Raw genomic sequence first — 26,430 nt, forward strand, 5'->3', positions numbered from 1 at the left:
TCAACATGCTCAGAGGATGCCAGTTACTGTGAGCCGTTCTGTCAGCTTGTTCGCTGTTTTCTAAGGGTTGACTGTCCTCAGTTGCCAAAAGAAGTCAGTGGGGAAGAAAGGTCGCCGAAACCAAGGTTTCTAGTTCCATTTACGGATGTTTTCTTTAATATTTATACTCTTAGTTCTAGGAGAACCCCTAAAGGGGAGCAGGAAAGCCAGCATGATGGTCGATAGCTGTGTTCCCATCTGTTTGGGAAGGTGAGGCAGGAGAATTGCAAGTTTAAGTTTAAAGCTAGGCTGGGAAATATAATGAGGGAATGCCTCGAAATAAAATTTAAAAATATGGGCCTTGGGTTCAACCATCAAGCAAAAAGAAAACAAAAACCACCAGTGGCAACAAAAAGCAGAGGAACGATGTGCGAAATTCAAACGACAGCATCTAGTAAAACCACCGCTAAACAGCTTTGAGCATGCGCGGGACACAGATCTCAGTGGCATAATTACACTGAAGCCTTTCACTGACCCCTGTAAGATGGCTTCTTGTCAGAGGACCATCATGAACAGGACAATGAGGCACAGAGCAGGTGAGTGGCTTGTGTTCGAACACACGTGATGAGTCAGAAGCAGAATCCCTGGACTTCAGAGGCTTCTTTCTTATTTACTAGGCTCCGCGGGTGACATTATTTCCCCTTACACAGATCATGAAGAAGGTTGCAATTTACCAGCCCTGCCCCAGGGTTTAGGCAGAAAGTAGGAGAGACTGGGCCAGCACAGTGTGAGCAGGAGGGAAAAGCTCTTTCTAAACTTCTCGCTTGTGAAAATAAAAAAATCTCAAGTGAGAGAACTCTTTGGGCCGTAATTACTTCCGTGCCAAGGGAAACACATATTTTATTCTCCCATAAGCCTTTGCGCCAGCCAGCCCCTGGGCGAAGTTGCTGGGATGTGTTGGCCCATCAGCTCACCTGCTGGATGAGGAGGTTGCAGATTTCCTGGAGAAGCACTGTGAGCCTCCCCGGGGAGCGGTACCACTTGCATGTGGCCCAGATCAGACAGACCACATGGAGCAGAGGCCGCAGCCTGCCCTTCACCTCAGGAAACTCCATGTTTTCCAGGATGTCTAGGTGCTGCTGGAGCGGTAACAGGTGCACATGGATGTCCTGGGCCTCTGTCAGGGCTGGAAGGAATCAGAGATGGTCAGCTATCCCTGCTGGGGCACCACCTACCTTATGGAGCCCCTGTGTCTGGAGACCACAGAGTTGGCAATGCTGAGGCTCCAATTTCTTCCTGACCTGAGAACTCAGCCAGAAGATGAGTTAGGAAAGCTTCATGGCTCCTCTATTGAAAGTCTGAAACCCAGAGCACTCTGAAAAATCTAAAAAATTCTCTGACAGCGTTCTTGTATCAGGATTTCTTCCTGGCTTTCTCAGCCTGTTTTGGTTAGGGTTTCTCTTGCTGTGATAAAACACCACGGCCAAAGCAATGTGGCGAGGAAAGGGTCTATTCAGCTTATGATTCCATATCACAGTTCATGGTGGGAGGAAGTCAAGATGGGAACTCAAGCAGGGCAGGAACCTGGAGGCTGGGGCAGATGCAGAGGCCGTGGAAGAGTGCTGCTTACTGGCTTATTCCACATTTCTTGCTCATTCTGATTTCTTGTAGAACCCAGGACCACCAGTCCAAGGATGGCCCCACCCACAATGGGCTAAGCACTCCCCCAATCAATCACTAATTAGGAAAATGCCCTACAAACTTGCCTACAGTCCAGTCTTATAGAGGCAATTTCTCAATCAAGGTCCTTTCTCTCTGATGACTAGCTTGTGTCAAGTTACCATAAAACTAGTTAGCACACAGCCCTAGTCTGCAGCTCCACTTTAGCAGATCCTCTACCTTAATTAATGCTTCCTAATGACTTTGATATTGCTATCACAAAGATGACACATAGGCAGCTGGTGGGACAAGTGTAAAAGTCGGAAGAGTGTGTCTTCAAAGGCTGACCAGATACCTCTCAATTCTATGACTTAGGACACACTTAATGTCACCCTCAGAAGTAGGCTGCTCTGAAAGGTCATTTCACAAGTCCCCAGGAAAACTGGAGGCAGCACAAATGGCATCTTCCTGGAGAGCAACACAGTGCCAGGAGGGCTGGACCACTCAGTTAAGAAACAGCAGTGTCTCCGGTGGGAGTTCAGTAGAGACTTTTGTGAGGGAGTGCTTATGAAAGAGGAGTCACAGGGGGTGGAGGAGTGGTGTGGCTGTTTTCCTCTTGGGCAGGTGATGCCTATGAGAGCAGGTAGACTTAGGTCCTATTGTATGGGTGAGGTTCCATGTCTTCCCTAAAGGAAACTCAAAACATCCCTGATTTAGCTGCAACCTTCAATCTTTCAGTAATTTCTCTACCACCAGACATACGGCATCCTATAAGACTTAAATAATTCCCTAGGCTCACTGTGTAAATCCAACAACCCACTATGCAGGAATAAGAGTGGTACCCCTGTTAATTCTTCTGAACCTCTGGTTCAGTTGCCATGACTCCCAAGGGACAGAGGATATATGGGTATGGACTTGTGTGCTTTATATCTCAGGTGGCATGAGTGGTATGTCAGTCAGATGACATTGCACTCGGACGAGAGCAGTGTGGGAGGCTGACAGTGAGTAGTAGAGCCACTGAGTTGGGGCAGAGGACCTTAATACCCAACAGCCATTCTGAAGAGCATGGGCCCTGGCTTCACAAGAAGCCAAGGTCGAGAGCCAAGGTTAAGACACACACACAGGGCAGGAGAGGCTGGGGTGTGTACAGAGGAGCCTTCTCTTTGTCAGCCTTTAAAACTCACATCTTTTCTACACAGCCAGATATCAGGACATTCACTTGATCGCTTTAAGGCCATAACATTTGGAAAAGCAGGGGCTGCTCCCAAGCTCAAGATAGGAGTGATCACTTTGAGTGAAAGAATAAGGTGCCAGAGCCAGGCTCATGCTTGGTTTTGTTTTCAAAGATACCTTGCTGCCGACTTCTGAATGATACTGATTGCTACCTCCACTTGGATCCCCAAAGTCCGCAAGTCTCAAGTCTCTTAGATAAAATACTACAGTCCTGGCATATAAGCTGCACAATCCTCTGTGGATGTGAGATCTTCTCTCTGCCACTTATAATGTCCAACACAGTGACAATGCTGAGCAGTTGCTCAGATGCATGTTCTATCTTGTGCTGGGGGCAGAACCTTAGGCCTGACAAATGGCAAGCATTCACATTGTCACTGAGCTTTGTTTAGCCAATTTAGTGAGTTCAGAATTTATTTATTTTTGAGAATCTCACACATAAGTACTATATATTTATATTACTTCCACTCTTCCCTGCAAACTCCTCCCATACCTCTTCACTCACTCTCAAATTTGTGACATTTTCTACTTCATTATAGGCACATATATACCTGTGTGTATTATATATGTGCACATATATATTACATATATATGTGTGTGTATGTATACACACATGTATGTATATATATATGTGTGTGCATGTATATATATGTGTATGTATATAAAACACATACATATGTGCATATATGCATGGCCTACTGAGTCAATCTGGTGTTATTCTTATGCATATGTGTTTAGCATGGACCACTTGGGACTAGATAACCGATCATGGACCTTGTACTTAGAGAAAAGTAATTCTCCTTCTCCCAGCAGCCGCTAATTGCCTGTAGTTCTTTGTCCAGAAGTGGGGCCTTAAAAATATCCCTCATCTATGTTGGTAGGCCATCTGGTGTCAATATAATCTCTGAATTTTGGCCAACTGAGAATTTCTGTAATTGTCTCCCTTTGCTCTAAAGGGACAATTCTTTGATGAGAGTAAGAGCTACACTTAGATATCTGTGTGCAGAAGGACAAGTATTTAGACCAGAGTTAGAAATCACATTAGTTTAGGGAAATAGTAGCAGACTCACCTCTAGAGCCATTGGCTAGATTTGCAGTGCTTGGTTTAAAGTCCTGCACATGGAGCAAGTCTTACATTCAGTTACACAACTATCTTTTACCCCCCCAAAACAAAAGTACCATCATCACACCATTGAAGATATCTCATGGGTCCAGTCATTGCTGTGATCAGTAGGCTTTATAGGTGGATAGAACTATTACTGATTCTCTTCTCTCTTGGCAGCTTGTATAGCAGTTCTAGCTGGTTTCTTTCAAATCCTCTATCCAAATGGTGTCCTGCCTTCAACAATAGGGTCTTACCTTCAACTTTGGGGAGGCAACCCAAGGTAATGGTAAAAGTCTATATTCCTTGGGGAGTCTCTAGAACCCAACCAACAACTCAGAGATTTCCCAATCCTATTAGATAGCTATAGCTCCTCTGGGAAGAATTGTCATCCCAAGTGGTATAATTTATATATATATATATATATATATATATATATATTTCATACATTATGATATATCATAAAATGATGTTTATCTGTGGCTTTTCAAACATTTAAGATTATCTCTCTCTCTCCTTTTTTCTCTGTATCATCCTTTCTTTGCTTCTGAACTTACATCAGGTCATAGACTCACATCTAAAGACTCAGTAGTAGGAGCCACAATAAGAGAGAACAGGCTGAGCTTGTCTTTTTGGGTCCAGGTCAAGTCATTCAGTGTATTTTTTAGCTCCAACCATTGCCTGCAAATTTTATGATTTACTTTTCCTTACAGGTATATAGGATCTCACCGTGTATACAGACCACATTTTCACCAGCTGAAGAACATTCAGATCCTTCCATTTCCTAACCACTCTGAGAAGAGCAGCATTCATCTGTGGAGCAGGATGTCAAGTCTTCCACTTATGGCAAGGAAGGTTTAGCTAAGCCATATGGTCTACTATTTTTAGGGGTTTTGTTGGTTTAGTTAGTTAGTTTGTTTGTTTTTGAGACAGGGTTTATCGGTGTTTATGGCTGTCCTAGACTCACTCTGTAGACCAGGCTGGCCTCAAACTCACAGAGATCCATCTGCCTTTGCCTCCTGGCTGCTGGAATTAAAGGAGTGTACCACCATGTTAGTGTGTGACTATTTTTAGCATTTTTAAAAAAGATTTTTTGACAGTGTCCTTAGCCTTACAGAAACTTTGCAATCTCATTAGGTCCCATTTCTCGATCTTTGACCTTGAAGCACAAGCCATTGGTGTTCTGTTCAGGAAAATTTCCCCTGTGCCTATGTGTTCTAAGGTTTTCCCTACTTTCTCTTCTAATAGTTTCAGTGTACCTGGTTTAATGTGGAGATCTTTGATCCACTTGCACTTGAGCTTTGTACAAGGAGATAAGAAAGGGTCTATTTTCATTCACCTGCATGCTGAGTGCCAGTTGAACCAACACCATTTGTTGAAGAAGATACTAACCCCAGGAAGCTTTGAACACCCCAGAAACAACTCATAGGCCATGTGAAGCTCAAGAAAAACAAAGGCCAAAAATTGAAAGTCTCAGTCCTTCTTAGAAAAAAAAATGTATAGCACCCTTTCAGAGTGTGGAATACCTGGACCTTAAATCATTAATAATCCAAGAGCTAAGAATATAGCCTTGTGGCAATTTTGGTATTCAAAGATCATTATGCTTAATCTATACTCACCAAGGAAACTGTTTCCATGTTACATTCTGTCCTACATGTACTTTAGGCTTATGGTAATTAGTGGGATTTCAATGCATGTTATCAAACTTCTTAAAGAATTAAGTACTGACAAAAATATTCATATAGTGTTATGCTATAATTCCTTTAAAATCTGTATATGTATCCCTCTTTTTAAAAAACAAAGTTGTAAAAGAAAACATGATGATTTAAGAGCAATCAAAAAATAAAAACTAAAAAGAGTTCTCTGCACTGATTTCTGAAGTGGCTTCAACAGTTTGCAGTAGGGCCTGCCTCTCCCGACAGCATCTTCTGCATTTGTTGTTTTGTTGATCTTCCCACTCTGACTGGGGTGAGATGAAATTTTAAAGCAGTTTTATTTTGCATTTTTATAATGATTAAGGATCTTGAACACTTTTAAAGACTTTGAGAAGTTTCTGTTCAGATATAGAGCCCATTTTCCTTAGTGTTGCTTGTTTTTGAGATTCTTTGTTTTTTTTTGAGTTCTCAGCATATTCTGAAAATTCATCCTTTAGTAGATGTCTAGTAGAGGAAGATTTCCTCCCACCCTGTGGGCTTTCTCTTTAACTGAATTTTTTATTTGTTTGTGTTTTTGTGTTTTATTTTTCTGTACAGAAGCTCTTAGGTGTAATGAGGTCCTATTATTCCTTAACTGGTCACTCTAATTCCTGAGTGAATGGAGTCCCACTCAGAAAGCCCTTTCCCGTGCCTACTTCCTGGAGGGTATTTCTTATGGGAAACAGCTTCAGGGTTTTAGGATTCACACAGTTATGTTTGTGCAGAGTCATAGAAATGGGTCTCCATTCATCCTACCATGGACATCTAGTTTTCACAGCACCATTTGCTAACAATGCTTTCTTTCCTTCAGTTTGTATTTTGGGAACCTTTGTCAACATGAGGTGATTTTAATCATAAGTACTCATGTCTGTGTTTTCTGATTTGCTCTGTTGTTCAACATGTATGTTTTATGCCAGTCCCATGTTATATTTATTATTATAACTTAAAATGTGATATGCCATACTGGTGTGTGTGTGTGTGTGTGTGTGTGTGTGTGTGTGTGTGTGGTACAGGTACAAGCAAGAGACCAGAGCTGGAAGTCAAATGTATTGTTGTATGAATTTCCACTTTTCCCCCTTGAGACAAGGTGTCTTATTGGATTGAACATTTTCCTTTCAACTAGGATGGCTGACCTGAGACTCTTGGGCTCTGCATTCTTTGCCCTATAATGCTGGGTTTATAGGTACTCATATCTACAGCCAACATTTATGTGGGTGCCGGGGTTTGAACTCAAGTCCTCATGCTTGCAGAGAAAGTGATTGTAGTGAGCCATCTTTCCACCTTGCTATTTTATATTTTGTATAGTTTGGCAGACGAGTGTATCATTTGCTGGTGAACCTTTAATAACAAACTATAAGGGGAATGCTTTTATGCATCCATTTGCTAATTTCTGCTATAAATGTCCATAATATGTGCACTATGTTCAGTTTTAAGTCACTGGCTTATCTGAGGACTTCTCAGGGAGTAGGGGTGGGAAATTAGGAGAGATGTACGGAAGAGTGGGCCAGCCCTCTGTGGCTCCAGTGGGGCACAGGGCTTTGCCTTCTTCCCAAGCACTCTACCTTCAAACATTTCTGGTTGGAGCTGTGACTTCACTGTATCCCCCCACTTTACCCTCCCCATTCCCCAAAAGTCACCTCCCTTGTGACTAGGATTTAAGATTCTTGCACCATTCTGCTAGCTTGCCTTCCACTTCCATATGTGAAGACAGAAGATTTCTCCCCACCCCCATTCCCCAGGATGCAGCAACTAAGTACCATCCTGCAGGAGGAGAGGAAACCCTTACCAGACAACTGAAATCCTTGGCCCTAGTCTTGATCTTCTCAGACTCTAAAATAGTGACAACTAAATGAGTCATTCTGTTGTGGCTGTTACACCAAGACAATTAGAAACCAGGGTGTTCTGTGTCAACTGGTCCTGCTAATGACCAACAAGAGAATTCCCTAGCTAGATATCTTTGTCCCCAAGGGAACAGTCAATTCTGCTTGCTGTTTTCCAAGCATCTTCAACTTCTAATCCATTCATTTTCCAATCATATTTGCCCCCACTCTTGTATTCTTAGCTCTCTGACCTGTGCTCACACCCAGATACTCCACTTCTTCTATTGCTCTTTAGTCAGTACACAGCCAATGAGCTGGCCAATCGTGTCTAATAAGAATGACCCACCCACTGTATCTACTCACGATAAAGAAAGCCAAACGCTCTGAAATTAGATTAGACATGATAAAAATCAGTCAACAGCCTTTAACATCTCTTTAGTCTTGTAGGCTCTGCCAAATTCCTGACCAAGGCTCTCTCTCTGACACCTCTAATCTAATTTTCTTTTTCTCCCATCATGGGAATTGAATAACATAGTTAAAGGACTTCTGCTATTGCTGTACTATATGTTCGGTAGTATCATAGTGCTGTTTGTGACCAAGAGTTTCCTTATCTGCTAAAGTGAGATACATGTGAGCATGGAATAACCAGTTCAGAGCACACTCTTCCTTTATGCTCTGTTAGCTGAGCTCGAAACATTAGGCATTTGCATGTTATATGTCTCATATATGTGCTGAGCACACTATAGCACTGCTTCCCTGGTGAAAACTCTCACATAACATAGCAAAAAATTATAATGGATCTTTGGGGTCTGTATATGCTTGGCCCCGGGAGTGGCACTATTAGGTGGTACTGCCTTATTGGAGTAGGTGTGTCACTAAGGGAGTGGGCTTTAATATGCTAGTCCTTGCTGCCTGGAAGTCAGTATTCTGCTAGCAGCCTTCAGATGAAGATGTAGAACTCTCAGCTCTGCCTCCACCATGCCTGTGTGGATGCTGTCATGTTCCTGCCTTGAGGATAATGGACTGAATCTCTAAAGTTATAAGCCAGCCCCAATTAAATCTTGTTTTTTTTTTTTAAGACTTGCCTTGGTTGTGGTGTCTGTTTACATCAGTGAAACCCTAACTAAGACTGGATCCATGGGGAGGTCTGTTTTAGGTCCCCCTGCCAATACCCAGGGACATAAATGCTCAATATCCTTGTATAAAAGAGTGTACTGCGTGTATATAACCTAGACACACAATGAAGTATATTTGTATTGGTTTTTTTGAGACAAGCATCTCTTTAGCTTCAAATTTGGGATCTCCCAGCCCCCGTCTTCTAGGCACTGGGACTTATAGGTATACACCTCTATGCCTGGCCATCATGCACCCCTGGAATATGCTCATACTAACCAGTAGAATACAAATCTTGTAGAGAAACCTGTGCACTGTGGTGTTTAACAGTAAATAAATCAATATGTTTTTGGTATGGAACAAAATTAAAAGCATGGTCAGTTGAGTCCATGAAAACCAACCCGTAGATGTGGAGGGCTGATCGTATATAAAATGAAAACCTATTTCAACCCAAAGTAGAAAACTGGTATAATTTGCAGAAACAGGGCTTTTTAAAAGTCATTTTGTAAAATGCTTGTCCAGTCATTTCTCAAATCCACAGTGGTATACCATAACAAATTCTGGTGATACCCATGTATGTCAACTGAAGCTCAAATTAGAAACATACATAACATCCCTGGGCCACAGTACCTCTGGAGAAAGAGTGAATTGAAACTTCAACTAACATCTTGTTCAAGGCAGCTGTATCTGCTGTCTCAGGAGCCACTGTAATGGCTTGTGGGGCCAGGGAGACCTCAGAATCTGTGACAGCTCTTCTCTGTTGCATCGATCACTTCAAAACACCAACACTGAAGCTGGGTGTGTTAACTCATGCCTGTAATTCCAACACTTAGGATTCTGTAGCAGGAAGCTGGAGTTCAAGGCCAGCCTAGACTACATACTAAGGTCAAGGCCAACCTTAGCTAACCAGAAAGATGCTGTCTTAAAGATAACAACAAAGGTGCACACAAAGAAAGGAAGAGAGGAAAAACATACACTGTCACTGACTCTTTCATTCCCAAGGGCAGAAGGACAGACAAGATGACAGACTGATCAGCCAAGGAGCTCTGGATACAAGAAACATCCATTGTTTAGAGAACAAGTAGATCTTGATTAGGTCTACATTTTTGACCTTCCTGGGGCAGAGTACTTAAAGAAAGTTTTGGGAGAAGAGAATACTTGAAGATCACTGTTTAGATTAGGCTTAATTCATACAAAATTGAAAATATCTTTAAAAGCACATTTTGACCTACAGTACTAAGAACAAGGAGGGGTTTAGTAGACAAATGGAGATTGGGTTTAGGGAGCAAACACACCTGAAAGGGAAGAGGAAACCCTGGGGAACTCATCTACGTCTTGTCACAGCCCTTGCCAGCTATGCGATTTTGACAAAGGCTGATTTTGTCTGACACATGGAGGGATGGGAAATTGCAGTCCCATCAGGACACAAAAGCCAGAATGGTGCTAGAAACAGACTGGAGATTGTTTCAAGATGCCGAGGGCAGCACTGAGGGACCTGACCTCCAGAGGTGAGAGGTCACTTCTGTCACCGCATGTATTCATAGGGCAGTGCAGCTAATAGCACTCTCCATCTAGATTATCTAACGAATGCTGACTGAAGCAAGAGAGCAGGTACCCCAGAGCTGAGTTCCAACCAGGACAAGGCTGCACAGTGTATCTAAGGCCACAGGGCAGCTGACCTACAAACCTAGCTGCTTCCAGATTTGTCCCTGCCACCATGCTGTCTTGTGTCAGCTAAGAAAGTGACAAAGATGTAAAGATGCTGACATCACAAAGTGAGAAGTAGACAGGGCGCTAAAGAAAACTTTGAGCCAAATAGATCTGTGGAGACACTTGCCAGTCCTCACCTGCTTCAACGTCTCTGAACATGGCTTTGAAAGCTGGCAAGTAGCTGCTCTGAAGTTTGTCCAGGAGTTCAGTCATGCCCCTCTCCTTGATTGTCATTAGTTGATTATAAATGTGTTCCAGGTCCTGGCACCTGCAATGCCCAGGAAGAGGATGCAAGTGAGCCCAGGGAAACATTGTCACATTGTGATGCCACACCCTCCTGCAGGCAGAGAGCCCTGCCTCACGTACCTGCACAGAGCTTGAGCTGCATCCCCAAGAACCCAACTCAGACATCTGTTTCAGAACAGCGAGGGCAGAGCCCGAGTCAGGAACCAAGGCCCAAGGCTCCAGAAAATACTGCTGTGATCAGACCATCTGGTGACCCAAAAGCTTGGCAGCTGGAGGTCATTAGTTCTTACAGCAAGGTTGGGGCAGGGAAACGAAAGTATTGCTGAAGTGGGACATCTAGAAAAGGGCCTCATCATAGGTCAGGAAATGGTCAGAAATCAGATGTCCATGGGCTTCTCAGCATGGGGGGTGCAAAGAGCACTGGAGCCCTACAGGACAGCTGGTCCTAGGGATATGACAGGAACAGACACTGTGTTCTGTTTAGGGTCAGGGACATCTGCCTCCAGCATCTGCCTGTCTCCTCCAGAAAATATTTACCAGCACAGTGATAAATAGGTGTGAAGGTTTGGAGAGTAAGAAGGGAAGTGATGAGGAGCAATAGTTAGATAATGCTCATCACCCTTTGGGAGGGAAACATCATGGATGCTAATGATGAGCTGAGACCTAGAAATGGCAGTTCTGTGGCCAGTGTCCAAAATCCCTTTGCCCCTTTCCCCCCAGATCCTTAAAGAGGTATATACATCTAACCTTGAATGTCCAAGAAAAGGGGAACAGGAATTATAATAAATGTACTGAGTTCGGGATGGAGGGGTATCTCAGTGGTTAGGAGTATGGAGCATTCTTTCAGAGGGTCCAGATTTGGTTTCCAGCATGCACATGGTGTTCCACAACCATCTTTAGCTTCAGTTTCAGGGGACAGGACAAGTGTGGTCCACAAATATACGTTCAGGTACAACATTCATTCACAGAAAAAAATGAATCTCAAAAAAGCAAAACAATGTTTTCAGTCTCCATTTGATTATAAGCACCTTGTTGAAAGATCCCTGATGAGCTGACAGTGTCCCAGAAGGGAAGGGTGGCTACTGAGCCTCAGGGAAAGAATGTGTCCCCGGTTCACAGAAAGAAACTGTACTGAGCCAAAGACACCTAGTTGTCACCATTAGAGAGGATGAGAAATGCCTGGAGGTGGGACCAAAGTCAATGGTGGCTCCCCAAGGCCAGCCCTGGCTTTCTCTTCTGTGACCAGTTCTCTCCCACCATGTAAATATGTGCCTCCCTGCTTACCTGCTCTTCCAGAACTCCAACTCCACCTTGGGGGTAGGATTTTCCCCTTGTATGAGTGGCTGAGAAGATTCTCTCTTGAGTACCATCTGGACTTGGTGGCTCCATTTGATCACTGCAGACTCCACGGCATAGGCAGTTGACTTGTCTATGGAACCCAAGCTGCAAAAGACAAGAGAAATCCCCCAGTATGTGTGAAAAGAATTTAAGTCTGGTGTATTCACTCATCCTCTGTGACTATAACAAAATCTCCACTGGCTGGAAAACTTACCAAAGAGTTCATGTAGCTCCTGCTTTACAAGGTCAGAAGTTCATGACCAAGTGCAGGATATACTGTGGATGATGCCGTGATAGTAATAAACAAACAGAGATTCATAGAGTGAGGGAAGACAAAAAGTAGGCAGGGAATAGCTTTACTCTTTTATAATCTGGAGGGAGCTGAGATCCTCCAGGATTTACATTAGTCCTCTCTGAGGGTAGTGCTCCCTGTGACCTAACTGCCCTGCACTAAGCTCCAAGTCTTTAGGATCCCACCACCTCCCCACAGAGCAACACTGGGAAAAAAAAAAGCCAATGCACAAAACCCTTGGGGGAACAAACTTAAGCTAATTCAAGAAATATTTCTGGATGTCCTCTAAAAAGAGAACTGTCAGTTTTTCAAACCAGGTGGAAATTTTTACCTAACCCATGAATCCTTTTGGTTTTTAAAAAAGCGTGTCTGAGTGTTTGTGATGCTAGAGATCTGAACTGAGGTCTCTGTGCTTATGCGCCAGGCATTTTCCCAACAGAGCCCTTTCCGGGGCTTTTAACCTATGAATTCTACCCTTTTCCCTCATAATAGATGCTTTAAAAACACATCAGCAAACTGTCTAAATCTTTTTCTGGAGAAACATGCTTACTCGTGTATATATTCAACATTGTCCATACAGTCAAGGGTCCACCAATATTCTGAAGAGTAATTTAAGAACTTAATTTCAAATGGCACAAGACCTTGTCAATGGATGAAACACTGATGAACGTACCCAAACATCCATTCCTGCTTTGAATCTCACTAGAGGACAAGCTCCCTGCATAGCACAGAAGCTGATTCCTTGGCTATCCAGCTCTCCCAGGAGATAAGTTGCCCCAACTACCTCCCCAGGACTTACTAGGATGATTTCATTCTGTCTTTAGATTTACAACAAAGAAAGGAATTCCCAAGCATCCCCCTTCAAACATACATACACAGATACACATATCACACACACAAGAATGTATACACATACACACTAATACATACTCCATATATACAAACATGCACATACACGAACACAATACACACACACATACATACATACATACTCATTCCATATACATATCTAGATACCACAATAATGGTAACTGCATTTTCATTTTAAATCAATTTAAATAAAACTTGGACTGGCTCCTCATCAGGGTCTTAACAGAAAACTGTATATTCCAGGCAACAGGGACACAGTAATGGAGAAAGGAAATGTATAGTGGAAATATAGATATTTTTACACTGGGAACTACCTTGACTTAATGTGAAATTTATATTTGCTCAGAAATGGTACAGCACAAGTGATTATGAAAGACATTAAAAGAAAATTCTCTCCTCCCCCAAATGATGCAGCCTGTGTGGAAATTATCTAAGATGAAGAAAAGAAGACAGACTCAGCAAGGATCTGTATACATGAACTGAATATTATTAACGTATGGTATGGAGGAACTAGGGAATAGGAAAGATTAATTGTATTTATTTTGAAAATTAGACGTTTTTATTAAACTACAGTACGTTTTCCAGTTAACGAGGATGCTACTTCAAATTATATACAGATATATAATCATTTCCCACATAAAACTACTGAGAAGTATGCTGCAATTGCATGCTTTACTTATTCTTAGGTACATCATGGTTCCCGAATCAAAACAATAATAGCCAGACCACACTTTTGCAGGAAGATGGCCTATGCATAGAAATGCCGGGAAAAAAACAAAGAAACAAACAACTGTTTAAACACATGCCCTGGATCAGAAAGGAAAAAATACTCCTGGGTAGCAAGAGGAAAAAACCCAAGGATGAGTTGAGAGGAACTAAAGATGAGAAACAGTGTTGTAATGCAGGTCTGTCTGGTGTGTTGGCACAGGACTGTTGCCCTCTCCTTGGGGAGGTTGAGGCAGGAGAATCTTGAGTCTGAGCCCAGCGTGTGAAATGTCGAGGATGGCTCAGGACACAGAACGAGAGCCAGTCTCACATAAATAAGCAAAGGCATAAATGGAGGCTGCCGTTCTAATGGCCACTCAGGGGCAGGGGAACTGACTCCCCAGGAGAGCCAGGTTTGTCTGGACTCGAGGTTAAAAAACAAAACCAGGAAGATCTCCAGGGGGTGAAAAGTCTGAAGCTGCTGGGGATGGAGGCTGGAGTAGGAGCAAGAGCCTGAAAGCTAGAGCGATGGCGGTGCACACTGGGCAAGACCTACAGCCACTGGACTGACTGTCAGCTGGACATCGGCCACATCTCGAGAACACTGAAAATGCCATGGTTGATTTGAGCTCTGAAGTGATATAGATAGTCACAGTGCCAAGAGCACTTTAGGACACCTCAAGCGTTAAGTCTGGGCAATGGCACAATCAGTGTGAATACACAGTCCGAGGACATTGTCAGAGGTCAACAGGGGCTTGTGTGTGGACTGAGCTATGTAGAGTCAGGGACAAGAAAAGCCCTGGGGAAGATGCTACAAAGGAACCAATTTCTGTGCCGTCTCCAAAGCCCGTGGGCTGGTGGTACTTACACTGGCGCACTGTAGCCATCCACAAACTCCACTTTTTCTGAGCCCACAGGAAGAGCCAGCAAGGTTCTCCCCTTCAAGTGCTCAAGGATTACGAGGAGGTCAGACTGCAGGGAGTGGGCGTGGCGCCTGATGTCTTGACACACCATGTGGGGCCAGTCTCGATGGTTCTTTTCATTGGCCAGGACAGGAATAATGACCTAAAGGAGAGGGACACCGAGAAAGCAAGAGGATTGCAAATTCAAGCCAGCCTGTGCTACATAGTGAAACCCTGTCTCAACAGGAAGAAAAGGAACTTGGATGGAATCAGCTTGCATAGGTAGACAATGCTGCTTCCAGAAGTCATGGGTTATTTAGCCTCCAAATCCTAGTACATGGGATGCCTCCCTATGAACTATTGGGGAAAGAGCCTCCAGAGGCTCTCAGAACAATATAGCCTATTGTCACTGCTTTGGGCTGCTCACCAGAACTAGACAGTAAGATTCTGTTGCTGAAGACAATACACACATTGGATACAGGACATAGGGAAACCAAACGGGATTGAACTAGACAGTATTGGAAGGTACTAGGCAAACTGTTGGGGAAGAAAAGGTATCAGTAATTTAACCCAGATGTAGATACTGTGTATCACAAAACTGACTCGCCAGACAAAATCCAGCCACTGATGGAACAGTGGCATAACTATTGTGGATATGATGAACTGCTGCCTCTTTGAAGCTGAGGTCCCTCCGTAGGTGGGAATCCATGTGTAGAATTGTAAACCTGGTGAAACGCCCATGACTGCTGAGGTTGTCAGCCCCGTGGGAGAATCTACTGCTAGTGTTCTGATAAATGGGAAAGTTGTTAAGTTGCCTTGTATAGGAGGGTCTGAAGAATGTCCCCCATAGGCTAATGTTTGAATACTTTGACCCCCACTTTTGGGGGGAAGAAGAATGGGAGGGGTGGTCTTGTTGGACGAGGTGTGTCACTGGAAGTGAGCCCTTAGGTTTCAAAGACTTGTGCCATTTCCAGTGAGTTATTTATTCCACCTATTGCAGATAATATAAACTTTTATCTGCTGCACCAGTACCATGCCTACCTGCTGCTGGACTCTCCACCAGATTGGCCATGGATGAACTGGAATGGTAAGCTCCCATAAACTCTTACACCTATTAGTTGCCTTGTTCATAGTCTTTTCACTAAAGTAGAAAAGTAACTAAGACACCTTCTAAACACCAGCAGGTTAGTGTCACTGTTGGCCTGAGTCAGAAAAGCCTCTTGGCAATGGACAGTGGTTAAATTAGAAAATCATAACCTGTCAAAGTACTCAGAATAAAGAACTGTTGAATAGTCATGTCTATGTGAAACGTCTCTGTCACTCAATCTAAGGCCCAGGAGACACTAGATGATGGGAAAGTGGGACTGTGAACACCATAGAATGAGCTCTAAAATGCTGTCTTCTGGGTGTGGTATGGCTCAAGCAATCATGAATACACAGGAGTTGTGACCATTTGAACAAGATATGCACACACACACACACACACACACACACACACACACACACAAATAGAGAGAGGGGAGAGGGAAGCACTGGTTAGGAAGGAGTCAGGGGGAGTAAAAGAAGAACAAGAGACGGTAATGGAACATATATGAATAACAGGTTGTATACATTTAAAACTATCCATAATGAAAAACTAAAGGAAAACCAAAGAAAGAGTGAGAAAGGATATATAACCAGAGAAGGAAGATAGGGAGGAAGGAGAGAGGGAGGAGAGAGAGGTGATGATGCATTTCCATACACACCGTTCTTCAGGTCACTATGCCGCAAGGCCTAAGCAAGACTAGGGTCCAACCTTACATGTTGCCTTCATCTCTGGGGAGATCAGGGAAGCCCCCAATAGCTTTTCTACCATTTTCTTTTTATCTGCTCCTTGGAAAATGTCCCCCAGCTTAACAGTCCTCACTAAGAGGGATCCGGTACAGTGGCAGCTTATCCCTTACTGGAAGGTTTCAATTTTCTGCTAACCCCAGGGATTATTCAAACAAGTCAGTCTCCTATTCACACAGGAATCAGGGCCACCACTCCATTTTGATACTATGAAGTATGCCTTCTACAGTGCCCAGTTCCCTCTGTTCCCAGAGTTAGCTCCATGTGGTCCTGTGTTGTACCCTCACTGGAAAACATGGCAAATAAATACTGTCCAAGTCATCTGCTGTGTTGGGAGTCATATGCCTCTCTCTCCCCCACTTCTCCCTCACCAGTCCCTTCCTCATCATCAGAGTGAATATGTGTGGACCACAGTCATCACAAAAGACAAAAAAGTAAAGATTTTCTTTTCTTTAAAACTTTAGCCATTGTTTTCTATACCTTAATGCTGAGGTTTGATCTGTTGCTATGTATTGGAACACTAAATACTGGCCCCCAAGGTCTAGATGCCCGCAGGGACAAGGAGAACCTCACCATAACCAAGTGATGCCATGTAACCTTTGCTCCTTAGTTTGCAGCTATCAGGTGAAGAAAGATGCCTACAGCCTGTAGCTGGGCAGAAGAGGGGTAGGCAGGGCTTTGTCCCAGGCTTGGAGTCTGAGACAGAAGCCATAAAGGGAAGAGAGGAGAGAGGAGAAAGAGGAGAAAGATGCAGTGGGGGTGAGTGGATGGGAAGAATATGGCCATGAGAGCCAGCCAGTTGGAGTAGGAGCAGCCCAGGTGGAATGTGGCAAATTATATCTTGAGTTTATTGACAGGGAATAGACAGTATAGCATAGAGGATTGATATTTGCCCAGTTCTGGTGATTGAAGGCTTTTTATAAATATGAAGGTTTTGTGACTTCTATTTGGGAACTATTTGATCTAAGGTGGAGTAGAAACCCCCAATTAATATATACCACAAACCTCATTCCACCCAAACCCCCGAGCACCTTTTCTCTGATAGTATACACTCGCCAACATCTAAGGGATGTTCCAAGATGCCAGATCCTAGGGAAGAATGTGAGTACCTAAGGATCAATTGAGATTCAGTCTCTGCCTTTGAGATCCTAGAAAATCCCTTTCTTGAAAAGCCTTCTACCCTGATTCCAACATAAATCTGACTGAACTTAGTGTGTCATCTTTTTTGTAGTTGTTTTTAGCTCTCTATTTAATGATTATCTCTTCTTAGTGTGTGTTTCCAGAAGGACCAGACCAGAACTATCTATTCTGCAGCCACTGGGGCTTTTTAAAATCAGCTTTAAATACAATTTTTTTTTAAAATAATTTTCTGGACCTATGACCACACGCCCCTGTCTGCTTGGTGTTTCCATTCTATTAGTTGCTGTATTATTATAGGAAGTGTCTCCTCATAAGCTGTTCTTTTCAAGCTGCTGGTGACAGAACTTGGTTTTAAATAGGCCTGATTCAGGAGCTCAAATGGCCACTAGGTCTTTTTTTCCCTAATAAATTCTCTCTTTTCTAAATTATTTTGTTTTAAAGCTCCCTCTGCAAATTGTGTTCAATGCACCAAACTGTCAAACAATGAGTTCATTGAGAGTGTACCGGTCCTTCAGATTTCAAGGTTTCCAAATCACGGGTTTCCAGTCACATAGGTAATTGGTTGAAGTCCTTGGGTGAGGTAAGCTAAAGGAGTAGATTTTTCTATTAAAGCAACAGAGCATAGGGTGCTGTGACTCCCAAACATGCCAATGCTCCTTTGGGGCAGGCTGATCTCGTCAGAGCTGTTGATGAACTCTGGACTCTAGGATCGAAAGGTCAAAGTTCATCTGGGTCACTATTCTCTCAAAAAGAAACTCATTGGCTGAAAATCACCTCTTGCAGAGGGTGCAGTGGGTGCAGGCTCTTGAGATGATGTGGATAAGTCTCTGTGCTCACACACCTAAACTTGAATCCTCTTCATGCATTCTGGGGTCTCCATGTCTTCGTAAATCATGGTAGAGGGTTTAATCAAGTAACACAGCATCAGCTCCTTGGAGACATTCCCTGAGACTCTGCTTAAGGTGTCCAGTGACTTCCAGCTGAAAGGCCTTTGGAGGGAGCCTTCAAAGTTGTCATCCATGAGCTCAATGATGACAGAGTAGCTTGCATGGTAGAATGGAGGGCCTTTCTGATACAGCAGCAGATCTGTTCCGTACTTAAGCCCCACTTTGGGCACCCAGCCTTTGTTTTGGAAGTAGTGGTAGGCCATGTAGGTAGTCCTGTAGGTGGGCTGGACTGCAGTGAAAGCTTGTCAAAGGCTCCTTCTCATAGTAAATACTTAAGCATCCTAGGGCGTATGCCAGGAAGAAAGTCCCAGAATTCCAAGATGCTTTAAAACGAGCCTGCAAGCTCACTTGGTTGTTTCTCTATTTCGGTCCTGAGTATACCTTATACTCCAAAGATTATACCTTAGACACCCCCTAAAGCTCTAGATGAGTGTGAAAGAGACACTTTCCCTTTCATGAAAAGTTGGGACAAAGGCTGGGACTCACCCCCACTGTCTCAGATAAGTTCTATATTTATCTCTCAAAGTGGGAAGGGTCCCTAAAGAAAAAACTGTGTTGGGTGGCCTCAACCAGCCCATTTTCTCCCTAAATATAGAGTTAAGATTCTCAACTTAGCTGCTCTTTTCAAATGCCTACTTGCACATCCATGGTCCTCTCTACCTACATGGATTTCTCTTAGTCTTTCCTATTTTTGTCATGTCGGTCAGCTCATATTCATCCTGATGATGATGGAGAGATTGGTGAGAAGAGAGTGGTAAAGACACTAACATAGGAGACGATTTCACAGGAGATAGGCTCTCCATGTGATTGGAGGACCTTAGCCTTTCTGTTGAAGTACTGTTTGTTAATGGAAGCAGTATTGAGAGTCACAATGAACCAGTAGGCCAAATGAGGGAAATGCCACCAGCCCACCTGAAAACCATAAAGAGTAATGTCATAGGATGAGAAAATACTCAAGCTGCAGGTTCATTGTCATGTGTGGAGTAGCCCCACAGAGTGAGGAAGTCACCTGACCCCAAACAGGCTCATTAATTGGAGGGCTGTGGGTTAGTGCAGTTACTTCCCCGACTTTAACCAGCATTGGCTACAGAAAGGTAAGAAGAGCCAGTTGGAGAAGTAAAGATGGGCTGTGTGAAACACCCACAAAGGGTCACAGCTTTAGGCATCCTCGTATGTTACTTAGGATAACATTTCATATGCTAGGCCTGGCAGCACACGCCTTTAATCCCAGCACTTGGAAAGCAGAGGGAGCTGGATTGTAGAAAGTCTAAGGTTCGCCTGGGCTGCAGCTTTGTAACTCTGTTCCCAAAACAAAAATAAAAAGGATAAGATTTAATGACAACCCCATCAGAGTATATGAGCATAACAAAGATGGTTTGAGATGCTCACTTTACCCTGCTGATGGGACAGAATTTGGGATTAAACCCAAGGTATGTGTCACTCCAAATCCTACTGCCCAGAGCACCAATAAACAGCCAACTACTGGAATGGTAGAAAGAGTAAACTGGAAGCAGTGAAGGGAGAGGTGGTATGAGGGAGGGGGGAGGAGGGAGGAGAAGAGGGGAATCTTGGTAATGTCCCTTCCAAACATTTCTCCCTTATTTCAACCTGAACTGGTACAGTAGGACAGAGAAGATGCTAAGATCATAGCTTTTCTTCTTACCAATGACCTCTTTCCTATTCATGCACACGCACTCACCGGTAGGGGGGCTGAGGGTAAAATACAGGTTAGTCCCTGACAAAAAACAGCATGGGTTACAGCAGGGTTACAAGAGGCAGATGCATGTACACACAAATCAGAAGACATTTTTTTTCTGGCTTAGGTGGTGTGCAGTGATGGGGAGAGGGGGGCGGTGTAGGGGGTCAGAAGCTAAGTCAGCTACTAAAAAGGAAAGAAATCACAGGTTAAGAGGCCAGATTTTACAGGGATGTGGAAACAGCTCTGGGGTTCAGGGAAGAAGTAGATGGGAGGCCTTATGAGTTCCTGGTATAGGCTTTGAGAAAAGCCTCTGTGAGTAAGGGACCTGAAGTGTTTTAAAAATATTTCATTTAAGATATAAATAGATAAACATTTACATAGCACAAATATCATGAATCATCTACCCACCTCTCTACCTCAACCACTCAGTTCCCCAAATATAGGTTAGTTTTTCCCTGTCCCCCCTGCTCTCTTCCTCCTCTATTTTCCCCTTCACACCTTTCTCTATACAAAAACTTTTATATAGCTCAAGATGTTCTGGAACTCACTCTATAGTTCTGGCTGTTCTCAAACTCACAACAATCCTCCTGCCTCAGTCTTTCAAGTGCTTGGACTTCAAGTATTGAGCAGCAGTTTTCAGTTTTCCTTTCCCTTTAGAATTTGCTGTTGCTGTTTCATTTTTACTTTTTACTTTACAGTTATAATCACATTGCCTGCATGTGTTTGTGTGCCACGCCCACAAAGGCCAGAAGATGGTGGTGGACCCCTTGGGACTGGAGTTACAGCTAGTTGTGACCAGTTATATGGGTGCTGAGAATCCAACCCAGGTCCTCCTGAAGAGCAGCCATCCAGTGCTCTTCACCCCTAAACTTTTTCTCCAGTCTCCCATTTCTTTTTTTTTAAACACAAATTATTACATACTATATATAAATTCTACATTTTACCACAGCATGTACAGCAGGAAGGAACGAGAATCAGCATTTACCTTAGCTTGCTTTCCATTGCTTTAATAAATAACACAATCCAAAGCAACTTGGGGAAGGAAAAGGTTTATTTCACCTTACACTTTCTAGTCACACTCATTCATTAAGGGACTCAATAACTCAAGGAATAACGTAGCGGCAGAAATTAAAACAAAGACTAGGGAGAAGTTTTTAATATAACCCAGAACCACTTTCCCAGGGGTGGCATCACCCACAGTGAACTGGACCCTCCCACATCAACCAGCAATCAAGAAGATGCCCATGGACATGCCCACAGGCCAATATGATGATGGAGATAATTGGAAAAGTGTGTTGTACAGCATAATATATTTGGCTTTAACAAAGCAAACAAACAAAAGATCTGTTGTATGTGACAACAGAAAGAACCATGAGAGCATTGGCTAAGTGAAACGACCCAGTGGATCCTCATTGGTTAAGTGAAATGATCCAATCGATCCTCATTGGTTAAGTGGAACGACCCAGTGGATCCTCATTGGTTAAGTGAAACGACCCAGTGGATCCTCATTGGTTAAGTGAAACGATCCAGTGGATCCTCATCGACTAAGTGAAACGACCCAGTGGATCCTCATTGGTTAAGTGAAATGATCCAGTGGATCCTCATTGGTTAAGTGAAATGATCCAGTGGATCCTCCCCATTGGCTAAGTGAAATGTCCCAGTGGAATGTTAATGATAATGATGGTGCTGCCTCCCAAGCTGGGCAAGGAACAAATGCACTGTTGTGGTTGAGGAACATTGGAAGGACGCTGGATTGAGGTCACAGTCATGTGCAGAGAGTGATGTTGTCAGGGTATGGGGTGCAGGGATGATGGCATGCAGGAAGTTGGAAAAGCAGAAGCAGTGGTCAGAAAGAAAGGGAGGGGAGGGGGAGGGTGGAGAGGGAAGAGGAGGGAGAGGGGAGAGAGAAAGGGGGAGGGGAAGGGGAGAGAGAAAGGGGGAAGGGGAGGAGAGAGGAAGGGAGAGGGGAGAGAGGAAGGAGGAGTGGGAGGGGAGAGAGGAAGGGGGAGGGGAGAGAGGAAGGGGAGGGGGGAGAGGGAGGGAGGGAGAGAGAGAGAGAAAGAGAGAGAGGGGGGGGAATGGGTGCAAAGTGGTGGGGAAAGACTCAGGGAACCCAGAGGTCATGTGATTGGAGGACCTTTTGGTTGTGGAAATAGTTAAGTGTTAAGTCAGGAGAAACACTGAAACTCACAAAAGGACAGATGCTAGGTGTCTCCATTTACATAGGTACATGTAGACTAGAGCAGTCACACTCAGAAACATAAATTGGAGAATGCTGTTTGTCCCGTGTGAGGACAGGATAATGTCTGTTGTTTGGTGAGTGTTCTTTCAATCGTCTTGAGTAGGGGAGGCTGGAGATGTGTCATATTCAGTGTTTGTGTCCCACAACACTGTATTGTATGGTTAGGAACTTCTGAGGGGGTTATGTTGTTGGTTTTTTAAATAAAAATAATACTTTAAATGGTATTCTGTATTAGTATTTCACTGTTTAAATGCCCCATAATTCATTCATTTACTAATTAACTGAATACTTTTGTCTTCAATCTAAGTTTTTAGAAGACTCATGGGTTTTGTGCCCCATACCTGTGCTCTCATCCCTTGTGTGGGAGGTGGAGGCAGGAGGATCGGAAGTTAAGGTCATCCTTAGCTACATAGCAATCTAGAGCCTGGCCTAGGCTACATGAGACTCTGTCTCTAGAAAAGGAAAAGGAAAGAGAGAAAATCTCTTAAACGGTCTCTTTGTTTTATGTATATATGTATGGTCTATGTGAATGCATGTCACATGTGTGTGGGTTCCCACGGAACACAGAAGGTGTCAGATCTCTGAGAGTTAGGGTTTCAGGCTGCTGTGAGGTTCCTAACTTGAGTATTGTGAACTAAACTCTGCTCCCCCGGAAGTGTGCTTTTATAAGCTCTAAGCCATCTCTCTAGTTCCTTAAGTTACTTTTGATATCTGGGTTGGATTCCCTTACTGATTTTACAGTTCTGAATTGTGCCCAACCCGCTACATATACTAGTTTTTGTCTATCTCCAAGCCTTTAAAAATAGTTTAATTTTTTAAGATTACCTGTCTCTGTGTGTCTATATAAGTGCGTATGTACATATAACTTTAAATATCTATAGAAGAGGGCATCAAGTCTCCCAGAGCTGGGGTTACAGGTGGTTGTGAGCTCACTGAGATGGGTCAAAAGCATATGTGCCCTCAACTGCCTCTCCCTGATCAGAAGTCAGTGTAACACTGAGATCAAGGCAGCATCTGACTACATGGGTCTGTCTCTCCTCTGAAGCCCAGGATACTTTTCTATCATTCTTTTCCAGGGGAAATGACCTACAGATGGACTTTTGTACAGATGGTATTCAAACATAACACAGTAATAGGACTATTCAATTTAAAACTATTAAGGAATTCAATGCTAGTCTAGCTTCCCTAGACCCTGAAAGCTTGCCTATCTATCATATTCATCCTTGGAATTCCACCCTCCACAGCAACTAGGGAGCTAACATTAGATGTAGCAAGAAACAGTCATGTCCTGGCTTCACCACTAGGGTCCAAGTTTGAGGTAAGAGCTTACCCTCACTGTCCTCACACAAAACATCACACAGCTAGTATCTGCACACACTAATTTCACAACTGGCTAGACCCAGAGAGGGCCAGCTTCCCAAAGGATTTCATTTCCCAAAGGATACTCAACTGCAGTTGTCAAAAGGCAGTTTCATAACGGCTTGCATGGTAAATGAATGACATAAAGATCAAAACCAAACTGCCCCCTTCTAAACTTCTTTGCAAAGGTAGCTACTATTTAAAGCAGTGCAGCTCCTTCCCATCCAGCAGAGCCACTTTAACTCAAACTTCACCACTTTCTTGGTCTCAGCCCTTGCTTGCTGATTTACAAAGCTGCCAGGACTCAGGCATTCTTCACACTCTGGCGTCCTGTTGAGCCAAACCCCTGACCCAAGGATGGTTCTTAATGTGACCCGGCTTTCACCCAGACTTGTCCCCAGCAGATCACCAGAGTTTCGCTTTTTCTGGCAGCTTCTCTGTTCTACTCCCTCCCAGCCTTTGCTCCAACCTCAGCCCTCTCTTCCAGACTCCACCCCTGGCCCAGGCCCTCTGCCTGTGACCCCGCCCACGTACCCTCCCTCTGCAGCGTCGCCCCACCTCTTTGGTTTTGACTCCTCCCCTCATGCACACGCCCCTTTCACCCCTTAAGCTTCAGCCACTGCCCGCAAGGGGCCATCCACCCACCCTCACCTCTGAGAGGAGCGGAGCCAGGTGCTCTAGTGGCACCGCGGGCAGGTCCCCGCAGAGCACTGTGCCGCGGAGACTGTGATTTCCTGGAGGCTCAGACTTGGTGCGCAAGAAAAAGAGCCCCTTGGCGCGAGCCTGGCTGAGCTCCGGTCCTGTGTCCAGACCGGGTCTCACCACCAGGCCCCCGGGCCCGGACTGAACCACCAGCAGCGGGCGCGGATCCCCGGCAGCATTGTGATCAAGGAAGGCCTGCAGCAACCTCCCTGCCTCGGCTGTGCCTGCGCAGCGCTCCCAGGTGCCCGCGGCCGGACGTAGGCTCCGAGCCACAAAAGTCCCCAGGAGCCTCAGCCTCGGGTCTCCAGGCTCCTCATCACCAGACTCCGCCAGCGCTGCCTGCTCCTCCGCGCCCGGCATCGCGCGTTGCCTGCTGCAGCGTCCGTTTCCCTAGCGACGGGGAAGCCAGGGCCCTCCCGCCTCTGCTCTCCTTATATTGGGCACTGGACTCTAGCTCCACCCCACTAAGTTAATAAGGTAGGCAGGGGTAGAGAAGGGGCGGGGTCGCGTCGTTGTTGCTGGGAAACTGGTGGAGGCTCTTGCATCTAGGCTGGTCTGATAGACTAGATGTGCACTGAAGACTGCAAGGCAAAGGCTTGCGTGGGATTTTTTTTTTTTTTTGTCTAAGGCCAGATTAAAGTCTTCAGACGCCTCTATACACAAACTGCATAGTTCTCTTACTCTGTTCTAAATGTATAATTAAAAAATTAATTGCAATGACAAACATAATACCTACCATGGATGTAAGAAAATTGAATGCAATATAAATTTCTTTTTCCAAGATGAAAACTCAGACACTCGGAGAATGTTGTTGGATAGAACTTCTCTCTCTATTTTTTCCCTTCAAACTATGAGCTTACAGAGACATGCTACCTGTTGGTGACACAGGACTTAATTTCGTTTAAATTTGCAATTAAATAGGTTTATGTGGCTAGTAATCACTTCGAGTATCTCCGTCAAACATTTAAAATTAATTATTGTAGAAATATTCTCCAGTACCTTGCTCTGCCTGCACCTTCATTTGCCAAAAGGGTAACTGTGCTGGGTTGATCAATATGATTCCGGGGGAGTGACCACAGGCCAATTCTTAAATGTACTAAAGCATATGTAAATATGTAGCAAGCTCTCCCCTTCTGACCTGAAAAATTATCACTCTTCAGAGATTTAATTCCTCTCCATGATCAGCGTTCATCACCTGGGTCTTTATATTATAAGTATGCATGAATGAAGGCGAAGGTGTGTGTGTAAAAAAGAAATGGACACTCAGCAAGAGGCCTGCAGGTCTGCAAGAATCTCCTGTCTGTCCCTCCACTTTGATTGTATTACCTCTAAGGGGTTTCTTAGTAAAGTGATTGCTTAAAACGGGCTTCAAAGAATAGTAGCAGAGTGGCCCTTATCAAAGGCAGCCTGCTTAACAAGAGCCCCCCTCAGGACAACACTTGTGCCTGGAAGCTCAAATGATTGATTTCTCAATAACTGGGACCCGGGGGTTCTGTGATGAAAATGGTTGCATTAGAAAATGGATCTTTGCATCTATAAAGAGTGTTTTATCATTGCTGCATCAAACAACAAGCAGAGGAATTGTGACGAAAGGGGAAAAATGAATCCAATAATTGATATTTCCAAAAGGACGTTGGGGAAAGTAGACATGTCGGAGGATTCTCACATATCTTCCTTCCTTCCCTCCCTCCTTCCTTCTTTCCTTCCCTCCCTCCATCCTTCCTTCCTTGCCTCCTACCACCCTCCATCCCTCTCCTCTTTCCTTCTTCTTATAAGGAGTGCCCATTACCATCTTGGGTGGCAGACCTTTAATGTGTCAATCTGCTTATGTTCTATATTTAGAGTGAACAC

At 44.0% G+C, this 26,430-nt stretch overlaps 1 protein-coding gene across 2 annotated transcripts in view; it reads right to left on the minus strand.

Moving 5' to 3' along the window:
• Positions 1-24,939, minus strand: part of DNAH9 (dynein axonemal heavy chain 9) — a gene marked incomplete at both ends in the record, with an annotated part of 315,299 nt that extends 290,360 nt beyond the window's left edge. For both annotated transcript variants that reach the window (XM_080922531.1, XM_080922532.1), the window contains 5 exons: positions 954-1,165; positions 10,445-10,575; positions 11,838-11,996; positions 14,627-14,823; positions 24,529-24,939. In XM_080922531.1, the coding sequence (XP_080778657.1) occupies positions 954-1,165; positions 10,445-10,575; positions 11,838-11,996; positions 14,627-14,823; positions 24,529-24,939 (1,110 nt within the window). The remainder of the gene's footprint in view (positions 1-953; positions 1,166-10,444; positions 10,576-11,837; positions 11,997-14,626; positions 14,824-24,528) is intronic.
• Between the last annotated feature and the right edge of the window lie 1,491 nt (positions 24,940-26,430).

The sequence above is a fragment of the Micromys minutus genome (genome assembly GCF_963924665.1).
Source record: "Micromys minutus genome assembly, chromosome: 10".
Classification (NCBI taxonomy): Eukaryota; Metazoa; Chordata; class Mammalia; order Rodentia; family Muridae; genus Micromys; species Micromys minutus.